This window comes from Alosa sapidissima, chromosome 22 (assembly GCF_018492685.1).
Source record: "Alosa sapidissima isolate fAloSap1 chromosome 22, fAloSap1.pri, whole genome shotgun sequence".
Taxonomy (NCBI): Eukaryota; Metazoa; Chordata; class Actinopteri; order Clupeiformes; family Clupeidae; genus Alosa; species Alosa sapidissima.
In genome coordinates, this window is record NC_055978.1 from 24,599,711 (window position 1) to 24,619,710 (window position 20,000).

The 20,000-nt window shown below is 48.3% G+C and overlaps 1 protein-coding gene across 4 annotated transcripts in view; it reads left to right on the forward strand.

Annotated features, from left to right (window-relative positions):
• Positions 1-20,000, forward strand: part of plxna4 (plexin A4) — a 220,533-nt gene that overhangs the window by 21,664 nt on the left and 178,869 nt on the right. For all 4 annotated transcript variants that reach the window (XM_042078869.1, XM_042078868.1, XM_042078871.1 and 1 more), the window contains exon 3: positions 9,059-9,241. In XM_042078869.1, coding sequence (XP_041934803.1) covers positions 9,059-9,241 — 183 coding nt within the window. The remainder of the gene's footprint in view (positions 1-9,058; positions 9,242-20,000) is intronic.

A 20,000-nucleotide genomic window follows, 5' to 3' on the forward strand; every position in this document is an offset into this window, starting at 1 on the left:
GCAACAGCGTGTGATTAAAGGTAAACGCTGTATGTTTTTTCGATGTTACTGCCGGTTCTGTGCACAATGGGAGTGTGTCGTGTGACAAGATAAAAAGTGGCAAATGACACAAGCTGCCAGTGAACCTGCTATCTGTGTGGGAGATAGACATGGAGCTAATATCACATGGATGCTTTTACAAGAATCACAGCTGTTAGTCTCACATGAATTCCCTGGCTTAAATAATGCATGAGCTAACGCTGCTTTGGAATATTTGCCAGATTTTTATGTATTTATTTATTTATTTATTTATTTTTTACATACATCTCCAAATCCTTATCTCACTCACCATGACACCAAGAAGACGTGCCATCGTCGTGCCTTCATGAAGAAGAAAAAGTAAATAAAACAGTAAAATTCACCCAGCCTGCCACTTGCTGGTAGCTGGTTTTGGCTTCCCTCATATGAAAGTCTAATTAAGCCGTCAGACTCAACTCAGAGGGGTGCATTAGGTTTTTTTTTTTCTTTTGGGGGGAGGTTGAAGGGATTTTCCACCAAAAAAAGCATTCTCTCAACACTGCATCAACGTGATACCACCGCCACAACAGTGTCTCTACCAGTGATGTGAAAAGATATTGTATCTCTCAATGGCAATGCATGCTACATATCTATGACCTTGTGCTTGCATGCAGATGCTGTGATAGTCTGAAAAATCACCCACGCTAGCAGTAACCCTTACGACCCTCAATACACAATAACTAGATACCAAAGACCAACAGACTCTCAGATATGTGTGATAGTGTGTTATATGAACTGCACACAGACCGGTGTTAACATGTGATTCCCTTTGAAACAAGCAGCAAAAGCTAAGGTTTATTATACCCAAGTGGAAATAAAATGCCTTATTGCCGCAGATAAAAATAGCTATCATTACATTAATGGCATATATCAAATGAGCTGAGCCCGTCCGTCTGGTGTTAGTTAAAGCACAGTGATGAAAATGTGCCTGCTTTTGATTGCTGGAGAAATTGGCCGGCTAATGGCAATGAAAGAGCATTAGAGATGCAGCGGCTGTACCATGTGCAGTGGGCATGTGTGCAGAGAGACTCCAGTTGTGTGTGTGTGGTGTGTGTGTGGTGTGTGTGTGTGTGTGCTCGGCTTCCATCTCCCTCTCTCTGTCCCTTTTATTTTTCACTTCTCTTTCTCTCTCTTCTCTGCCTTTCAAGTCCCCTGTCTCGTTTTTTTCCCTTTAAATGTGGTGTGTTTCTCCCCCAATTAGAAGGAGGACGAGCGACCTACTGCTCATTAGAGTAGCCTGGCTGTACTGACGAGCACTGGGGCTGCCACACATGACACACACTTGCACACTCACACATACACACACTCTCTCTCTCTCACACACACACACACACACACACTCTCTCTCTCTGTCTCATACACACACACACACCACAAACACACCACACATACACACACATACAAACACATACAAACACATACAAACACACACACACACAGACAGACAAACTGTTCACTCAGCTCATTAAACCAGACATACATCCCGAGCCCTTCTGATTAGACTAATGAAGTTGTCCACCACATACACAACTCACACACATTTTAATAGAGACAATAGGCACGTTCGCCACATCATTACCAGAATGATTCCCTGCCCAATGCGTTTTCACTGCATGATGCGTTTCAAACATCCACAGGCTGCTGTCTGTCCAAATCACAACCCCCTTAAAACTGAAGGTTTCATTTGTTTATTTATTTTTGGACTTAGCACTTTAAATATACCCTGGGGGCAGAAGCGCCCATGGCAATTCCAGTCAATGTTTTTAAACCAACCATTTCTACTTAAGGGAAAAGATATTTTGGGAGCTAAATCTGATGAGCTAGGTCTAGACATGACATTCACTACTTTGTTTATGCTTTTCTGACATTACATAACGTATGTCGGCGGTAGCTGGGAGAAAACTGTTGGCAGCGTGGCAGCGCCCGGCATCTGCAGCAGTGATGGGTACGAGGCAGAGCTCAGAACCCTGGCGCCGTGCCTGTGCACTCTCTCTCCAGGGTCCTGAAGTTCGATAAGCCAGGCCCCGCTGTATGCTCCCGCCGGGCGAGACGCCGCCAGACGCATGGAGCTATTTAAAGCTGCCGCTCCGTCGCAAGCTCCTTTTTTTATTTTATTTTTTTTTACGAAGAGCAGAAGTGCGCGTATTTTGGAAACAGCTGAAGTGCTGCGTTTGGATCGCCTTTGATGCTGCAGCAAGTATTTTTCCCCCTCTGCTCACTGCTGATGGTGCAAACATATTTCCACTGACGTCGTCTTAAGAATGCAGTTACGCCGTGAGTGTGATGCAATACTATGCTTAAGAGGCTAGAGGTGAAAGTCACAACAAAAAAAAGGTGTGATTGCTGATTCATAATTCACCATGTATCGCTCTAATGGTGTTTGGCTGCTTTGTTAACCGCATGGTGAGAGTGTTTACGGCCGGTGTCATTTGAGAAAGGGCACGGGGGACCAAGATGAAGAGTGCTGGCGGCGGTGGTGTCGGCGTCCCTGTGGATGCGCTGGTCATGCCCGACCGCTCCGCGTAATGCACGCTCAACACTATCCGTCTGAGCGAGGCTCGCGCCTATACATCATCGCCAGGTGACACCTGACCCATGAAAAATCCACCCACTCGCCGAAAGCACTCTCATCGCGTCAGCAGAAAAAGCAGCCACAAACGGCAATAAATCCTCCCTTTCTCTTCTCAGATGCACCCAAGCACAAATATGTGGCCGTGAAGTGCAGTAGGCATTTGAGTTTCCAGTGACTGAACGTTTCATTGGATATTAAAAAAGGCAAGGGGGTTCTCACTCTCCCTAATGGGCAGGTTGTAATGCCCAACACCTAAGTCCAAAGTAAATACATTTACATTGAAAGCCTTGATCTTTATGATTAAACATTGACTAGCCCTCAGTGCTATGAATCCAAGTTCATATTCTTTGTTATTAATTTAATGTTACAGTATATTTTCACTAGAACTCTGCTTTCATGGCCACATCCATAAAAATGAGGCCGAAAAAGCTCAGAAAGTTCTTTTAATGTTTGATTTTTGATTTTTAATGTTTTGTTCCCCTTTTTCTCCCACATTTGAATGTATTTTGAGTCCCACTTGATACGATCATCTTGTGAAGGGCGAGTTGTTTCAATATTAATCAGCTCTAGTGCTGGTCACTCCAACGTATTAACAACCTCTAGATCTCTGATTGTTTTAGTAAAGGGCTTTTCTAAAATTAATAGCTACAGTAATTGCTCCACCACTTGCAGAAACGAAATGTCACTGCTCTTGACGATGGACTTTTTACGAATGGCCCACGTTCTCTTCACACACTCGTGAGAAGAGGGAACCCCCCCCCCCAGCCCATTTTGTTTATGCAACGTCTTTATTTTCCCTGTTCCCAGGAAACATCAAAGTGTCATTAAGTTTAATTTGATTGTTTGCGGGGCCACGTGTGCCTGGCTCTGCCGAGGCTCGATTGTCTCTGACAGGTGGAATCATCCATAAACATGAATTATGAAAATCCCGCTAAATAAACCTGCCTCAACGCGCCTCAACTTATCACTTCCTCAGAGGAGGCCTGGATGAGTGTCAACACACACACACACACACACACACACACACACACACACACACACACACACACACACACACACATACATGCACACACACATGCACACACACACACACACACACACACACACAAAGCTCATGAGCATCCTCAGTGTATGGAAAAATATCACACACACACACACACACACTTCAAGACAAAAAGAAGCACGCACACACCTGGCAGAGGATTTTATATACCTGGGATGCGTATGATGGTAATGAGGAAGGTGATAAGTGAGATAGCATCGGCGTCAGTTTAAGAGCGAGCTTGTAGAGCTCCGTGCCGATTCTCCCCACAATCCCAATCGTCTCCTCTTGTCACTGTTTCGGCTCAGTCTCCAGGGCTTCGCACAAACAGGCTAACATCTCCTGGGTGACAGCTTCTTTTACTGCACGCCTCCCTTATGTTTTTACACGCACAGGCACATTTTAATACTCGACTGGAAACAATGGCAATGGAGGACTTCCAAAGCTCTGCCACGTCTCCTGATGGCGCCTTTGGGTGGCACAGGTGCCAGACAAGACGTCCTCTCAAACTACAACGCAATAAATAGTATCTGAAGCCTTCCTATTATTGTTCCAAAATCTACTGCATCAAAAACCCCATGTGTCACTTAGATGACAGCCAACTCCCTCCCTCTCTCTCTCCCTCTCTCTCTCTCGCTCTCTTCTTCTCCCTCTCTCTCTCTCTGGCAGTGGTAGACATGTGATTGTTATTGAGTGCAGCCCGCTTGTAGTAAATGTGCGAAATCATTTTGCACACTGCAGCCCTTTAGGCGGGGTAGGGGTCGTGAATTAGCGCGCTAGCTCTAGCCTCCGTGCCGGCGCCCACCCGCCTGACTGCCGCTACCGTGAATCAGGCCTCCGCTCTCTCAGATCTCTCCCAGGCTCCCCGTCTCAGTGAGTGGAGCCTGCGCCCGTGTGTCAAGTCAGCACTGGGTTACAGCAAGCGCAGCCTTTGAACTGAGAGATGCAGGCTGCGAGATGCTAATTTTAGCACACGGGGACTGAGGCCCTTCAGACAAAACAAATGCATTGGGAAAGGCGGGCAGAGAAGGTGTGTGTGTGTGTGTGTGTGTGTGTGTGTGTGTGTGTGTGTGTGTGTGTGTGTGTGTGTGTGTGTGTGTGTGTGTGAAGGCTGCAGCTGCAAGAAAGTGGAAAAGAGAGAGAGAGAGAGAGAGATAGGGTGACATGGAGCGAGAGGAATGAGAAAAAAAAAGATAGAAATGAAAGCTCGAGTGAGATATACACTTGAGATTTGCGAGTGTGGAAGGAAAGGGGGAAAAAAAGTATATGAGATTTTTGCAGTATAAGGAGGGGGGGGGGAGACAGGGACTGAACTGAATAGTGTCATGACACTGCAGGAGGGATAGGGAAATGAGAGAGAGAGGGAGAGAGAGAGAGAGAGAGAGAGAGAGAGAGAAAGAGAGAGAGAGAAAGAGAGAGAGCTGGGTCCTGGTGGGGTTGGGAATGCCGCAGCGTGTGTCGTGAGAGGGTGAGGCGTGATCCTGCGCTCCGTCAGCCGTACGACGCCTGATAGAGGCCATCACGGATCAACATCCAGACAGACGGGAGAGCGGAGGCGAGGCGAGCAGGGGAGGGAAATCAAAAGGCCGTCGGCCCCCTTCAGGCGTCGGCCCGGAGGTCTCCGCGCTGTTTACCACCTTATTCATGACTCAATGGGAAGGAGGCGGGGGGGAGAGACAATCAGAATGCGTTTGATTTCCACGAGCTCAGTGGCAGTGCATCCCCAGTGTTTGGATGGGGGTGAGGCCACTCTATGCCACAGATATAATTACAGTGGGAGAGCAGAGCTTGACTTTGGCAGCAGTCATGTCTCTCTCACGAAGCATTGTTGCATGGCGCATTGTCGCATGTGCGCGCGCGTGTGTGTGTGTGTGTGTGTGTGTGTGTGCACGACACTCACGTTTTGGTGGAGGAGGGGGAACGAACGACAGACATTGAAAGGGTAATTATATGATTGCATGTTACTCGAGTCTCGAGCAAACCCATTCACAGACACATCTTCCTGCAATGGATTGTTGGACAGGGCCCAACTGATCTGCATGCAAAAGCGCCCACAAAATTGTTCTACAGCAATTACCAAATGGAAGGAAATTTAATGTCTCTGCGAAACAAAAATAGATCATGACAAAATGAGGGGACAGTTCCAGACATGGGCATTAATTGCGGAATCTGACAGTAATCTTGGATTTCTCTCACTTCCCCAGACGTACAGACTGCAAGGCTGCTGCTTCATTTTTCAACACTTAGTTTCGCCTGGGATATCATTACAACAGCAGAGTGCATTAGTATACTGTAGAAAGAATTTGTGAAGGGAGCTCGTTTTTCCTTTGGTTAAAAGCCCTGTGCATCCCATCTCGTTTACCCCTTCACATCTGGAGAGAGGACCACTCCCAGAGCAGATGGGAGCGTTGGCTTGCTGCTCCAGCAGGTAAGTGGGTCGGCAGGTAGATGGGCAGGTAGTGGTCCAAACGACCTCATTCTGCCTCTTGTTCTGGAACCCTTTCAATTGAAAAGTGCCGCGGTGATCCAGAGGTTTGTACCAGCCGTTTTGTCTGCTCCAGTTCTTTCCCCCTGTTTTCAACCTCCTGCCCCTTTTTTTTTGCCCATTTACACCCTCAGAGTCTCAGTGTGAAATTGTCAATATTGCAGCATCTCGTAGCCACAGTCTGAAGATGTTAGGATTGGCGCCAGGATAGATGGGATAGGGTTATATAGCCCACTGGGGAATCAGACGAAGATAAAAAAGTGATGGTATAACAGAGAGAGAGAGAGAGAGAGAGAGTGTGTGTGTGTGTGTGTGTGTGTATATGTGTGTCTATGTGGCAGAAGGAGGCATAAACAGGGACCCCCTCAGGCCTCATGTACACAAAGGTCGGGTATTATTTGCGTCTTGATGAGGGCACGGCAGTGCTGCCTCCACAAATGCCACGTATGTCGCGGTGGCGTAATAAAAACATACACGGCCTCTCTCCGCCAAAAAGGTTGACAGACAGGAAGTCCGTTTCATTAACCTGCAATCCATGATTGGCAGGTGGCAGGTCTCGCTTGAAATATATTGTGTTTGTGTGGGGATGCGGGACGCGAGGCATGCGTCATGTCTTGGGTGGCTTCTCTCTCACATATGCAGGCGTCTCTGTGAGTCGGACTCTGACAAAACACCTTAGGCTCAAAAGAGAATTCATCTGCGTCCAATGAGCGCGGCGGAATATGACTGAAGGCCAGTTTCTTTTCCCTCATCCTTCCTAGCCCTCCACCCCCCTCCACACACACACACACACACACACACACACACACACACACACACACACACACACACACACACACACACACACACAATCTACAGGACGGACTTTCCATTTCCTCTGTGATAGGCCAGTTAACCTTTGACTCCAAAGGTGATGAGGTTTCTGTGTAGCTGTCGGTAGCAGTGATGGAAATCAAGTGAGGATCTGTAGCCATCTATTTACTTATTTATTTCCCCTCCCTCCAGTGGTGATTTCACACAGTATCAGAGGTTGCTGTTGGGGTGCAGGTGTGTGAATGGATGAGCGATTGGTGTGTGTTTGTGAGTGTGTTTGTGAGTGATTGTGTGTGTGTGTGTGTTTGTGAGTGTGTTTGTGAGTGATTGTGTGTGTGTGTGTGTGTGTGTGTGTGTGTGTTTGAGTGTTTGATGTGAATGAGCCAGAGGTGCTGTCCTAATATTTGTGCGTTGGTGATGCATGGCCCACCAAAGAGGACAGCAGACCACCGGCCGAGCTGCGTCACAGCAGAAAGCAGATATCTCATAGAGCCGCAGTCTCTTAACAAGCCCCCCCCACCCCCCCCACACACACACACACACTATAGTTAATGAATGGCGTTAGTCTGAGGCTGCCACATCCTGTCAGCTCGGCCCAGGCAGGGTCTGACAGCAGCACATTTTTAAAGGTCAGACATTTGGAGGAAGGAAACGGAGGCAGAAATGAGCAAAAACACAAACATAAAGCAACAAACGTGTCTTCCCGACAAACAAACAATACTCGCCCTACCATAGCCAACCTGTACTTTCTTTGTCACTGTGACTCCTTCCCAGTCTGCTTCCATTTGTCCCCGTGACCGTTTCCTATCCTTTGCTTCTCTTTTGCTTCCCTGGGTGGCACGTCTACCCTTGCGCTCCGCGAATGAACTTGAACTAAATTGAGTGCCGTCTTTTTTATCGATCAGCCCTACTGCTCATAACCGCCATTTTACCCTGGCCAGCCGTGTCCTCCATTTGCTTAATGAAGGGCCGCTTGCCTGTGCTGGTGACAAATGGATTGCCGGACAGTCACATGTAAAGAACTGTCAGCGCGCGGTTACTGGTCATTTGATTGATCGTATCTCCCAGGAGACTTTCCTTAATGGACCAGACGAAGGAAAAAACTAAAGGCTGACCGCTTCAGTCGGCTCCACAAACAGGCCCTCATAACATTGACGCGTTGGCGTCGTTAAGATTGTACCTCCCCTCACCAGGATCCAGGGTGATTAAGATAAACAGTCCTTTCGTTGTACTTTGGTAATTGAGTTCTGATAAGCCAATGTGGTCGCGGTCCCTCCAGCATTCAACAAATAAAGGGGCTGTTTATAATTTATTAGTTGTCCCAGATGTCACTTGTCACAACCCAGGCTGGTCGAAATGTTAAATTTGGCACGTGTCAGGTACGTAATTATTCTGTCGAATAATAGCAAAGTGCAATCTTACCCGAGCTTTGTGACCAGAGCTGGCAGAACATTACACACCCTGAAGGACTCTAAACACATGAAGTATGGCAATACCAAAAGGCTGTCACGGTTTTATTACCCAAGTTATTCATTGCCCGGTGTGCTATTAATCATGTCGAGCTTCAATCTAAGTTCGAGCCTGAAGTCAGGGCTCAGGAATGATATCATTCGAGAAACGCATAAACAGATGGAGATATTGGTATGGTATGGCATTATATCTTTATCAAAGGCAGTAAATCATTCTATTTTCAATGTCAGATGTGACTCGGCCAGGCGTGGATTGCGGCAGGAATGACATTGCGTCCTGTAGCCCAAACTACTGTATCATAAGGTTTGTTTCAGAGATGGCCGGGCTGATGACATGATGGATGCAGACACATTATTTTCGCATTAGCCGAGTAATTGTTAGTGATGGAAATGTTTTGACAGCTGAAATTTCATTTGGTCTTTTGTAAGATTCGGTTCATTGCCACCATGCTCCAGTTAGACAAAAGGTATTGGATAAACCCATAGCAGGATATAATTGAGCTGAAATCTCTATCGCCCTTGCAAATGTGGAAAATCTCAAGGCTTGAGGTATTACTTTAGCATCACTGGACAAACGTGCAGAGGTAAACATTTCTCTTCTCTCTTCTCTGTCTCTTTAGCTCCTCACCATCGATGACAACTTCTGCGGTCTGGATATGAACGCTCCGCTGGGCGTATCGGAGATGGTGCGCGGAGTTCCGCTCTTCTCCGAGGCCACCGACAGGATGACGTCCGTCATCGCCTACGTCTACAAGAACCACTCGCTGGCCTTCGTCGGCACGGAAGGAGGCCGCCTCAAAAAGGTAAGACCCACTGTCTTCCTCCAGCCTTTGTTCCCCCTATGGATGTGGATGACTGATCATCATATGCAACTGGGCTTAAATCGGGATGTCTGATGCGCCTGGCAGCCATCACAACAGGGTTGACACGTGTGTGCTACCAGACAGACATCTGTTGTTCTGAAATGATTCTGTCAGGAAAAACACAGACAATAGTAGCAGTGAATGTTCCTTGGCTTGGCCGAAAACTGGTGAGAGAGTTTCGATATAGAGCATCCACAGATTCAGGTGTGCTGTCTTCGGCTGTGTCTGGCTTTTTCTCTGTGTGGCGCGAGTTCACAAGGCCTTGGCCAGGTTGGAGCGCCTTGGCCCGGGCCCAGAGCCCAGAGCCCTCTGTCTGTCCGGCCGTCCGCCTGCCTCCACTGCCTGGTGAGGGTGGGAGCTCCCAGCCTGGGGTAATTGGATGATTCGGTGCGAGGGACTTTGGGCCTGCTGCCCTCTCCTCACACTGTGTCGGTGACAGGCGTGTCTGAGACTAATCAAAAGGGCAGTCAGCCGGCATGTTGTGGGAGAAAATACAGCATCGAAAATACAGCAAGCGAGTGAGTGAGAGAGAGAGGGAGAGATTGAGAGAGAGGGAGGGAGGGAGAGAGAGAGGGAGAGATTGAGAGAGAGGGAGGGAGGGAGAGAGAGAGGGAGGAAAAGTGAGTGAGAGAGAAAGAGAGAGATCTCTCCTCCTTAAGTGCTTTTTTTCCTTCAGGGATTTGATGTGGAGGGTGGACCAAACTTTGCCAACAGGCAGGATTCCAATTTAACACGTTGCTGTTGATACCGTGCTGCCATTTTTCCCCTCTTCTTCCTACCGTTTCTCTTTTTTTCTGGTTGTTCAGTGTTGGTGTGTGGGTGAGGCAGGCAAAGCCGTCTCCATGCCCTACAGTCACAGTTGGCTTTTGTAGAATGTGACCGAGTCATGTTTGGAAAGGTGTCTCATCGAATCAGACCGCTTTTGGGCACAGAACCAACATCTCAGCCGATTCTGAGATTCTTGAGTTTTCCCCTTAACACAGTGGATAACACAGAAGCCGTGTTGACAGCCAAACCTTTTTGTTGCAATCCATTTTATAAGTCTCCCATCTTTGTACTTTCATGTTCACAAACCGATGAATTGATACTAGCAGCGTGTCACGGACGCTAATCAGAAAGCACATCATCAAACGCAGAGACATGCAGATGGCGTATCGACGTGTGTCGAAAGCCCCTTTAAGACGTCCTTTAAGTGATGACAGAGACCCTTAACGGGAAGCAGCAGTAGCGCATGATGTCACCGTTAGCAACACACAACAAGACAATAAAGGCGCCACACACGTTGTGCTAGTCTGATACTTTATATAGCCTTTCTTAATGGATAGTGATTTATGGACCCGCCTGAACGCCACAGTTACTTTGTTATTTAGTGTCTGGCGGCTAGCGTGCCCCCTGAAGTAAATATTAGCGTTAGCATCTCCGCTACGGTTTATGGGAGGGCACAAGAGATAAACGCTCTGAACAAACCTTGGGGCGGTGTTTATAGAATCAGTGTCATGGCTGTTAACGTCTTTAAAAGTTGTTTTGCTAAGATAGCATGAAGTTTAAAGTGAAGGTCAAACGTTGACTCCCACTTGTCGAACGCCTGTGAGCTTCTAGCGTGGCGTGATTCTTTGTCCTGAACTCAGGCCTTTCTTTCTAACGCTGCACTTTGGAAGGTGGAGGTGTGTGTGTGTGTGGGTGTTTGAGCAGATGTTGGCCTACTCAGCATGACCTGGAAAAGCTGCTCTCTTCTCCCTGCTGACCGCTAATCAGTGATGACTTGATAGGTGAGGACAACAAAGGCAGAATTCTCCGCCAAACATATTACTCAAGCACTCCTGAGGTGTTGCATTTGACAAGCTTTGCAGCGGGCTGTGTGTGTGTGTGTGTGTGTGTGTGTGTGTGTGTGTGTGAGTGTGTGTGTGTGTGTGTGTGTATGTGTATGTGTGCTTGTTTGCATGAGTGTGTGTGTGTATGTGTGTGTGCTTGTTTACATGAGTTTGTGTGTTTAGGTATGTATGAGTGTGCGTGACTTAAGGTGTGTGTGTTTGCTGTGTGTGTGTGTGTGTGTGTGTGTACAGCCATCTGATGGCATCCCTCCTGAGATGATAGCACAGCTGCGTGTTCCACTCACGTGCTCGTCAGCACAAACGCCCAGGCCCTGCTGGAGGAGCGAAACTGCAGCGTCTGCTCTGACGACCGCCGCGGCCCGCTGCGCTGTGGCTAACCCTCACGCCAGATGTGTTTTTCACTCCTGCCTCTTCTTTTCCCCCCATCCAATCTCTCTCTCTCTCTCTCTCTCTGTTTGGCTCCTCTTCCCCCTCTCTCTTTCTCTCACATGTTACTCTGTCTCGGATCGATGGTCACGGTCTCAGAAAAGCCATCCCGTCCTCTTTTATGAAGCTTGTCATTGCCCCTGCTGCTATAAGGCATGGGGAGTTTAGCATGTTTGTCTCTGCAGCTCAGATCAGTAGCATCCAGCCCAGATTTCATTTGGAGAGTCCTTTCTCTCTCTCTCTCTCTCTCTCTCTCTATCTCTCTCTCTCTCTCTCTTTTTCTCCCTGTCTCTGCTGTCTCACTCCCTGTCCTTTCTCTCTCTCTCTCTCTCTCTCTCTCTCTCTCTGTATTTCCCTACCTCTAAGCCTTTCATTAGGCTGCTCCCACCATATAATGAATGGGCCATATGGCCAAAGCTTTTATTCCCTGTTCTGGCGAGGGCTTTGCTCTTTTGAAAAGCCTGACACACAGAGAGAGATAGAGTGAGAGAGATAGAGTGAGAGAGAGAGAGGGAGAGAGAGAGGGAGAGAAAGAGGCAATATTAAACCTATTAATTGCGGTCAGCAGCACAGTGTCAAGCCAAGGGTAAAGTTGTGCTCCTCACTGGCACTGGCCCTTAATCCTGATGGCTGCTCACTGAGGTGGACGGAGCTGGACCTGTGAGCGGGGAGCAGGGGGGCTCTGATGAGGACGCCCCACAGAGGTGATAATGCATCTGCTAGCTGCCCCCAACCCACAGCCCACTACACACACACAGACACACACACACACACACACACACACACACACACACACACACTCACACACTCACACACTGGCTCTGCAGGGAGAAGCGTGGTCGATATGATGAGTGAGTGAGTGAGTGAGTGGTGGTGGCTAACCTTGAGTGGCTGAACGGCAAGTGCACAGGATCCTCGGTTGATGGGGTCTCGGCAGGAAGTGGTGGGTGAAGATGGAAAGATGGAAAGGTTGAATGTGTGTGTGTGTGTGTGTGTGTGTGTGTGCGTCTGTGTGTGTCTGTCTGTCTGTCTGTCTATATGTGCAGTGATGTGAGCATGTCCATTTGTGTGTGGTCAACCATTTAGCAATGGCCATTTCGAGGAAGAGAGAGAGAGAGAGTGAGTGAGAGTGAGATGGGGAGAGAAAGCAAGCTATTGGCAGGTGCTCGTTTGATCTTATTTTGCTGCAGATGGAGAAAGATCGGCAGTTCAAAGGTCAGCCTCTCCAAAATGGGGGCGCTGGGGAGTGCTGGGGAGCGCTGGGCTTGTGGGAAGGGCTGGACAGTGGGGAGGACAGTGGGGTTGCAGCGGGAGATTGCTGGTTGTCAGAGCCGATGAGGGGCGGGAGATGGGTCAATTTTTCTGTGAATGGCTAATGTTTGTTTGGCAGGAAAAAAGGTCAAGCTATCCTTCAGCTGTCTCTCACTCACTCCCACCCTCTTCTCTCTCTCTCTCTTCCCCTACCCACACGCACGCACGCACGCACGCACGCACGCACGCACGCACGCACGCACGCACGCACGCACGCACACGCACGCACACGCACACGCACACACACGCACGCACACACACACACACACACACGCACACACACACACACTGTTTATCAGGTGAACATGCTCTTCCATGCTTGCCCTTTAATGCCGTGGTGACACGGTATGTGTGCGTGTGGGCTTGGCTTCCATACGCTGCCTGTGATTCGGCGCTGAGCGTGTGACGTAAACCATTAATGTGGTCTCGCCGGGACCCTGCGACAAACACACACACACACACACACACACACACACACACACACACACACGTGCATACACATGCAGATTATTGAAATGGTGCGAGTAGGAGCCGAGGCCACTGGAGCAGGGGATTAACTGCTGGGAGTTAATGATGAAATATGCCGCAGGACCGCGCATGCTTTTGTACACTGCGAAGGGGCGGGGAGTGGCGTGTGTGTCTCTATATATGTGTGTGTGTGTGTGTGTGTGTGTGTGTGTGTGTGTGTGTGTTGGTGCCGCCCCACGTGTGTGTTTGTGTGTGCACTAAGGCTGATGGGCTTTATCTTTCCCGCTGCAGCTGCGTATGATAAACAGCAGGCTGCACGCTCGGGGAGCAGGAATGGAGACGCATTGACCTCCCCCTCGGAGAGAGAGCCCTTTGTGGGGATAGCGGCGGGGCCGTCTGGGTGCGCCGACCGTTCTGGCTCTCTGCCGGAGAGACGCAGGGTAGAGCCGCTCCCTCCGGTACCGACTGCGGCTGAGCCGTGCCGGGGAAGGGATGGAGGGGAGCGTTGCCATGACAGCGAGGAGAGCTCGAGCCTACCTGGGCAGGCGTGCGGTTGCTATAGTGTGTCGATATACTACTGAGGAGGACGAGACTTTCTGTCCATCATTTAATCTCACAATCTATCTGTCTATCAATCCATCAATCTACACTATCTCTATCTAGCTATTAATCTATCCAACTACCTGTCCATTGATGTATCTGTCAATCTGTCTATTTATCTATCAGTCTATTGATCTACCTGTTTTATTTCTCTCACTTTCACTATTTATCTGTTGTGACAGACAGTAGAGGTTGACAGAGGTGACCAGGTTTCAAAGAGAGAGAAAGAAACCGAGTGAGAGAGGGCAACCTCCATTCTTTTATTAGCCTAAAACAGCAGGTGAAGAAAGGAGAGGATGAAAGCTGATTAGGGATCAGATAGAGAGGCTTTAGAACAGACGTGCGCTCGCGTGGGTGTTTGTGCTCACAAAGGTTATTCATTGTGTTGGGTGTGTATGCGCATCACACCTTTAAAAATAGCCCTGCGCGTTATTCATGTGAATTCGGGGTATTTTTAGTCAGGCTTTGTGTGGCCTGCCTTTTTTCCACCAGCCCTTTCATAATTGATGAAGGCCCCAGCAGCTTGGCGAGGGTGATAGTGCATGACTCGGCCTCGTGCCATCACGAACGTGACACAGAGGATCCTCCGGGGCCGGGGATTGTGGGATTTGTAGTGGTACGCCACACGCCACTCCGACACATTATTTTTTAGACCTCAGTCTTTTTTCGCCCACAGCAACTCGCAGATATAAGACCTGAATGGCCAGAACTGTCTGTTCAAATGAGAAAAAGGTTATTTGACCTTCCTTCAGAAAATCCCAGCCCGATTAGCAATTCAACATTCATCTTTCATTTCGCCCCACGTTTTTAGAGAAAATATCCCGCTTTCGTGAATGATGGAAATGAGATCTCAAAAGCTGGCGGAGAAGAGGAGAGGATGGAGCGAGACAGAGAGAGCGAGAGAGAGAGAGAGAGAGAGAGAGAGAGAGAGAGAGAGAGAGAGAGAGAGAGAGAGAGAGAGAGAGCACACTTTCTTTCTATCTATGCAGCCCATTCATAAGAATAAGTATCTGTGAAGGCTTATTCATCCGTGGATGATTTGAGAGCCCGGTCTCCACAGGCATGAGTGGAGTGGTGGGGAAGGGCTGCTGGAGCTGTGACGGGCGTAGTCGTAGTCCAAATGGCTGCTGGAGCTGTGACAGGCGTAGTCGTAGTCCAAATGGCTTGCAGGTGATAGGTATGCAGATGAAAGTGGCTAATGGAGAATGTCAGGAGAGAGAGAGAGTGCTGAGGAGCATCCGTGTGGCATTATTCGCCTGCTGATGGCGTGCTGTGTGTTTTCTGTTGCTCTTTATCTGGGCATAGGCTGATGGTTAGTGCAGTAGAGTATATTGGAGGGTGCTAGAGGGTACATTACTGTGTGTGTTTGTGTGTGTGTGTGTGTCCTTGTGAATGTCACTCTGTTCTGATGAAGCTTATAGAGCAGTTGGCATTATGCTGATGCCATTATTGTGTGAGTATCGTTTTGTCTGTTTACAGTGTGATGCGTCCAATGCTTCCGGCATGGAAGTAGATATCCATTTGCATGTGTGTGCGTGTGTGTGTGTGTGTGTGTGTGTGTGTGTGTGTGTGTGTGTGTGTGTGTGTACGTGTGTATGCATGTGTGTAAGTGAGTGCAAGTGAGTTTGTGCGCGTTGCAAAGATGAGCTGAGAAGTGAGATCTAGTCGGATAAAAGACAGAAGCAAAGCCACACACTCACACACACACACACACACACACACACACACACACACACACACACTCACACACGCACACACCATACAGCTGTTCATATTGCTGCTGCAGCCTCCATCAGTCTGTGTTGAGCTCCTTTTCCTCCCGGTCATAATTAGCATGTCTGTGTGTGTGGCGGCGCCTCCCACAGAACTGGCAGCTCCTTCCTCCTCTGTTTACAAGGGAGCCCATTGAAGGGTTATGAGGCGGCCGGGGCTCCTTTTTAAGCGGCTGTAAACAGACCATTAAAGCTGCCATAAAGCCACGGGGTGCCCTGAAGGGGACGCGGGCTGCCCCCATCGAATGGTCAGTCGTGCCAAGACCTCTCTGCCCTAACAAGTAGGAAACTGACATGCAACAGTTTTCCTCATTGGCACGGCTGGTGTTGTGGAGGGCAGATGTTTTGCCCTTGACTTTCTAGTAGAAGGGCTTCTAAATGAATGTGACAATTAAGTACTATGTTGTATTGTACATTGCCATGTTATTACAATGTTACAAAGAACGTTCTTTTTAGAAATGGGCTTCCTAAGCTACACCCTACATCACTTCTGAGTGCCACCAACTTTCCTACCGGAGCCGGAGCATCTCAGTTTAGAGAAGAGCTGTGCTCGGCCAAGCCTGGCCGAATGGAGCACATGTGGCTTTGTAGATATCCTAGATTAGCAAGTGAGCAAGCGAGAAGCTCCTCAGCCTCTTTTCTCTCTTTTCTCTCTTTGCTTCCGTGCTCTCAGCCATTTGTCTGAGCCGGCCATCCAGAGTTTTGCCCGGATCATTTATTCCATCACAGGCCAACTCTGATTTCTCCAGGCTTACTGGCAAGCTGGCCTTGCAGAATTGCATCCCTCTCTCTCTCTCTCTCTCTCTCTCTCTCTCTCTCTCTCTCTCTCTCTCTCTCTCTCTCTCTCTCTCTCTCTCTCCCTCTCTCCCTCCCTGAGGCATCTTAAAACTCAGCCATAGTAGCATGAGGGGACATCTTGTACACAGATGTATGCACCTTCCATCCCACTTGCTGACTTCTGAAGCAATTCTGATCATTAGGCTGGATTTTCTTCAGCAACAGGATTAGCATAGTACCACTACAGATAGGCTGTACACGGCCATTATAAAGCTTAGAGTCAGAGTTAGCACACACCAACACAGCCTTTGCAGTGGTTTTAATTGACTGTCATCCGCTGGGCTATTAGGGCTGCGTGTGTGTGTGAGTGTGTGTGTGTTGTGTGTGTGTGTGTGTGTGTGTGTGTGTGTGTGTGTGTGTGTGTGTGTGTGTGTGTGTGTATGTGTGTTGGGTCAGGGGGGAAAACAGAGGCAGTGGTGTGTGTGTTTCTGTGTGGAGGGAATTGAGGAGCCTTGAGCTGGCAGCAGCACTGCAGAACAATAAGAGCGCCACAGCCTGCGTCATTAATCACAGCATGCCAGCCAGGCTGCAGCACACACACACACACACACACACACACACACACACACACACACACACACACACACACACACACACACACACACACACACACACACAGACACCCACACATACACATACATACAGACATGCACATGTAGACACACAAGCAACTCTTTAGTCACACACACACACACACACACACACACATACTTCAGAACTGCAGATCTTGGAGACTTGCCAATATGCAAATAAAAATGTAGGGGGGAGAAAGATATAAGTGTTCGTACAGTACATGCCATGTATCAGACTGCTATATAGTGTATCTCATCATTCTTTTGTCATCCAAGTATAATTTCACTTCATTTCCCCCATAATCTCACCTCCATATCTGCTGTTGAATCACACCATGGACTGAGATTGCTTTGGTAATTACACAAGCAATTCACATCCAGTCATTTGGAGTAAGGCTCCACAGATGTCTACTGATGCAATTACAATGGACTGTATTATACCACAATGTGTGTGTGTGTGTGTGTGTGTGTGTGTGTGTGTGTGTGTGTGTGTGTGTGTGTGTGTGTGTGTGTGTGTGTGTGTGTGTGTGTGTATTTATGTCTTTATGAGTGATTATGCGTGTGTGTATAATGATGTCTATACAAGTGTGTGGGTGTGAATAAATGGTCTGTAAGCGGTGTGTGTGTTTTTTAAGGCTGCCTGATTTGGAGAGGCTTCTCCAGTCCAGCTTGTCCACGTCTGTAGCCGTCAGTGGCTGATTGGAATCAGACGCCGTCGCTTGCCGCCTCTTCGCCGCTCCTTTCAGACGCAGAAGAACTGCTTGACTCTCCACTAATTACTCTGGGTAGTAGACTGTGAACATTCCCTCTCTCTCGCTCTCTCTTCCTCAAACATTTAATTAAAACCAAAGTTGATCGTCTTTAATTAAACAGTGTGGTGGAGGTTATTCAAATTCGTTTTTTTTTTTTTTTTTGCGGCAACTGAAAAACTTGCATTGTTTTAATTAGCCCTCAAACTGTTCCTTTGTTACTTGCGGGTGATGACAGGCTGATTTTCAGCTGACATCTGTGTGTGTGTGTGTGTGTGTGTGTGTGTTCTTTAAAAGCCTTCAAATAGATGTGAATGACAACATTCAGGTAGGGCATATGGCTAAAAAAAGAAGAAAATAATTAGTCCTACCTCCGCCCAAAATCCTCAGCGCACATCTTCAGACACACACACACACACACACACACACACACACACACACATTTTCCAATGTGTAAAATCAGGCTCTCAGGTGCTCTCAGGTGGTTTGTCTGGCTGTAGAATCCCCCTCACTAGACATTGTAGCAGTCACACTTAGATGCTATTTTGTAGCCTCTATGTAATCAGATGTCAGTTGATACCCACCCTATGTGCTCCTGTAGTCATATCCCGCTGCTGCGCTGAAAGCAGTGTTCCTCCAGTTGAGTGCTTAGCTGACGATGGTGTATGTTTCAAAAGCACCCTAAACTGTTTGGATTATTTTACTGCTAGATAGCTCTTGTTTGTTAGCTCAATCCTCTCAGTGGTTCACTCTCTCTCTCTCTCTCTCTCTATCTCTCTCTCTTTTCATTTCTCTCTTTCCTACTCTCTCTCTCTCTCTCTCTTCCACTTCCACTGATTTATGGTGCCTCAGTCCACAGATGTCAGTGTAACAGTAGAGGACGTACTGCAGGTGAGGCTCTCTCAGCCAATCGCGTGGCTCGGCTGGGTCTCCAGGGGTGACCGGCTCGACTCACTGCAGCAAAAAGCAGGAAAATGGGCTCCCTTACAACTGGGTCACTCATTCTCTCCCAGAGACAATGCAGGCAGCGGGAACAGCAGTCGAGTAATGATGTATGGAGCTGTGAAGGACAGTGTGTGTGTGTGTGTGTGTGTGTGTGTGTGTGTGTGTGTGTGTGTGTGTGTGTGTGTGTGTGTGTGTGTGTGTGTGTGTGTGTGTGTGTGAGGGTTCGGTGTGAAGTGTGTTAATATGTGTGTGAAAAAAGAGGGAGAGAGTTGTGAAGACATATGTGTGTTTGTGTGTCTGTATGAAGTTTGTGTGTGTGTGTGTGTGTGTGTGTGTGTGTGTGTCTGTATGAAGTTTGTGTGTGTGTGTGTGTGTGTGTGTGTGTGTGTGTTTGTGTGACGGTTGGATATGAAGCGTATGTTTGTCTGTGTGTATGTGTGTTTTTATTGTCATGTGTTTTTAAAGGGTTCTAAACAGTGTGTGTTCAGAGGCGACTCTTCATTACAGTGAGTTTTTAAAGCACCAAATGTGTCGCGCATTTGAAGTCGGTCGCAGGTGCCGCCTCTGCTACTGTGCTTCCCCACCCGAGAGAGAGAGAGAGAGAGAGAGAGAGAGAGAGAGAGAGAGAGAGAGAGAGAGAGAGAGTGTTAGAGAAAGACAGAAAGTCAGAGAGAGAGCAACAGGGAGAGACTGCCTGTCATGTTTAGCCCCCCCCCCACCCCCGTGTGGTAGTGTGTGTGTGTGTGTGTGTGTGTGTGTGTGTGTGTGTGTGTGTGTGAAGCAGTGACCTCCTCTAACCTGTGGAGTGTTAGTGTGGTGTCTGTGGCTGGAACCTGAAGGCAGTGCAGAGAGTCGGGTGATTTTGCCCATTAGAGAAGCGTAACGGTGACATGGGGGTGGGAAATGTCTCAGTAGGCCATGGTGTCAGCTGTCTCCACACACACACACACACACACACACACACACACACACACACACACACACACACACACACACACACACACACATACATACACACACACATACTCTTCTCCCCCAGAGGAGGGGTATGCTAGAGGAGGAATCTCATTTCCACTAACTGGCAGAATTGAAACAAGGCTACATTCACTCACCCAAACACAGGGAACACACAGTGTTCATAGTCTCTCTCTCACACAGACACACACACACACACACACACACACACA